The sequence below is a fragment of the Charadrius vociferus genome, unplaced genomic scaffold, assembly GCF_000708025.1.
Source record: "Charadrius vociferus isolate BGI_N301 unplaced genomic scaffold, ASM70802v2 scaffold573, whole genome shotgun sequence".
Lineage (NCBI taxonomy): Eukaryota > Metazoa > Chordata > Aves > Charadriiformes > Charadriidae > Charadrius > Charadrius vociferus.
In genome coordinates this window covers 214,336-215,824 of record NW_009647569.1, presented here as the reverse complement: position 1 = coordinate 215,824, position 1,489 = coordinate 214,336, and the positions used below count along the sequence as shown (strand labels likewise).

General features: G+C 50.6%; 1 protein-coding gene across 1 annotated transcript in view; it reads right to left on the bottom strand.

Annotated features, from left to right (window-relative positions):
- Window positions 1–1,094: 1,094 nt before the first annotated feature.
- Window positions 1,095–1,489, bottom strand: part of POU4F3 (POU class 4 homeobox 3) — a 1,665-nt gene continuing 1,270 nt past the window's right edge. Inside the window, exon 3 of the mRNA XM_009880830.1 lies at window positions 1,095–1,487. Within this exon, the coding sequence (XP_009879132.1) occupies window positions 1,095–1,487 (393 nt within the window). The remainder of the gene's footprint in view (window positions 1,488–1,489) is intronic.

Genomic DNA, 1,489 nt, shown 5'->3' with positions numbered 1-1,489 from the left:
CAGTATTCTTGCCTTAGAAAGTGCAGAGTTCACTATTTGCAAAGACGGCCGCCCCCGCGGAGGGCCGGGGGCTGCCCGGGTGTCCCCGCTGTCCCGGGCCGGTCCCGCCGCTCCTGCCAGCCCGAATGACTTGATTGTCGAAGCGTAGGATTAGTATTAATTTTTCTTTTTTTTTTTTTTACAATGAAATCATACCGATATCGAACAGTTTTGAGTGAAACCAGAGCAAAATAAATCTCCATATTTTTTTTTCCCCGAACAAACCGTGACTCCAGGGACGTGCCAAATTTTTTTCCTTTCTTTTTTTTTTTTTTTCTCTCTTTTTTTTTTTTTTTTTTTTTTTTTTTAAATTTAGCCGATGAGGTAGAAACAGAAACGTTATTGCAAAAATGCGATGGGTTTGCTGGGGGCAGGGGAGAGCGAACAAAACCATGCAAGTGCGTGTGTGTGCGGGTGTGTGCGGGGGGACCCCGGCAGCGGGGAGCACGGGCCGGCACCTCCGTATTTACAGCCAGCCGGGGCGGCTTCGAGCTCGTTTTCTTTCTTATTTGTTTTAAATTTTTTAGGTTTTTTTTTTTCTTTTTTAGCGCTTTGCTTTTTTTTTTTTCTTTTAATTTTTTAAAAGAAGAGGACCGGGCACCGAGGAGAGAGCGGTGCCGCAGCCCCGGCCGAGCCGGCTTCTCGCTGCTGCTGCCCTGACTCCGGGCACCCCGAAATTCCGCCTCCTCCCTCCCCCCCAAGCCTTTTTTTTTGTCTTTTCCTTTTTCTCCATCTTTTTTTTTTCTCCAGTTTTATCTACAAAAGCAGTCTGAAACAGTCATAACAGCGGGGCCACTTCGCCCGGGGGTGAGGAGCAGGCACCAAACTGTTCGCTTCCCTTTGGGCAGGTTTCCCTTTTTTAGGTTTATTTTTCCTTTTTTTTTTTTTTTTTCCCCCCCCCCCCTTCTTTTTTTTTTTTTTTTTTTTAAACAAACCAAAAAAAGCCAACAACCCCAAACCTTGCCCATTTGAGGGGCTGGGGGCCAGGACCGCAGTGGGCCGGGGGGGTGGGGGGGGAAGGCAGGTACTCCCCCCCCCCCGCCCTTTCAGCCTCTTCAGTAGGTGGCAGAAAATTTCATCCTTTTCTGCTTCTGTCTCTGATTGCAAAACCAGACCCGCACCACGTTCTTCTTCAAGTCTAACTTCTCGGCGATGGCGGCTATTTTCTCCGAGGAGGGTCGCGGCTGCACGGCGAAATAGGCCTCCAGCGACCGCTTTTCGGGGGCAGCGATGGAGGTGCGCTTGCGTTTCTTGTCACCTCCCGTGTAGATCTCAGGTTTGGTCATTTTCTCCCTCTGCGCCCGCTCGGCCTCCTCCAGCCACGCTTCTAGGATGGGTTTGAGGGCCACCATGTTGTTGTGGGACAAGGTGAGGGACTCAAACCTGCAGATTGTGCTTTGGCTAAGGCAGCCCACCCCCGGGATCTTCAGGTTGGCCAACGCGGAGCCCA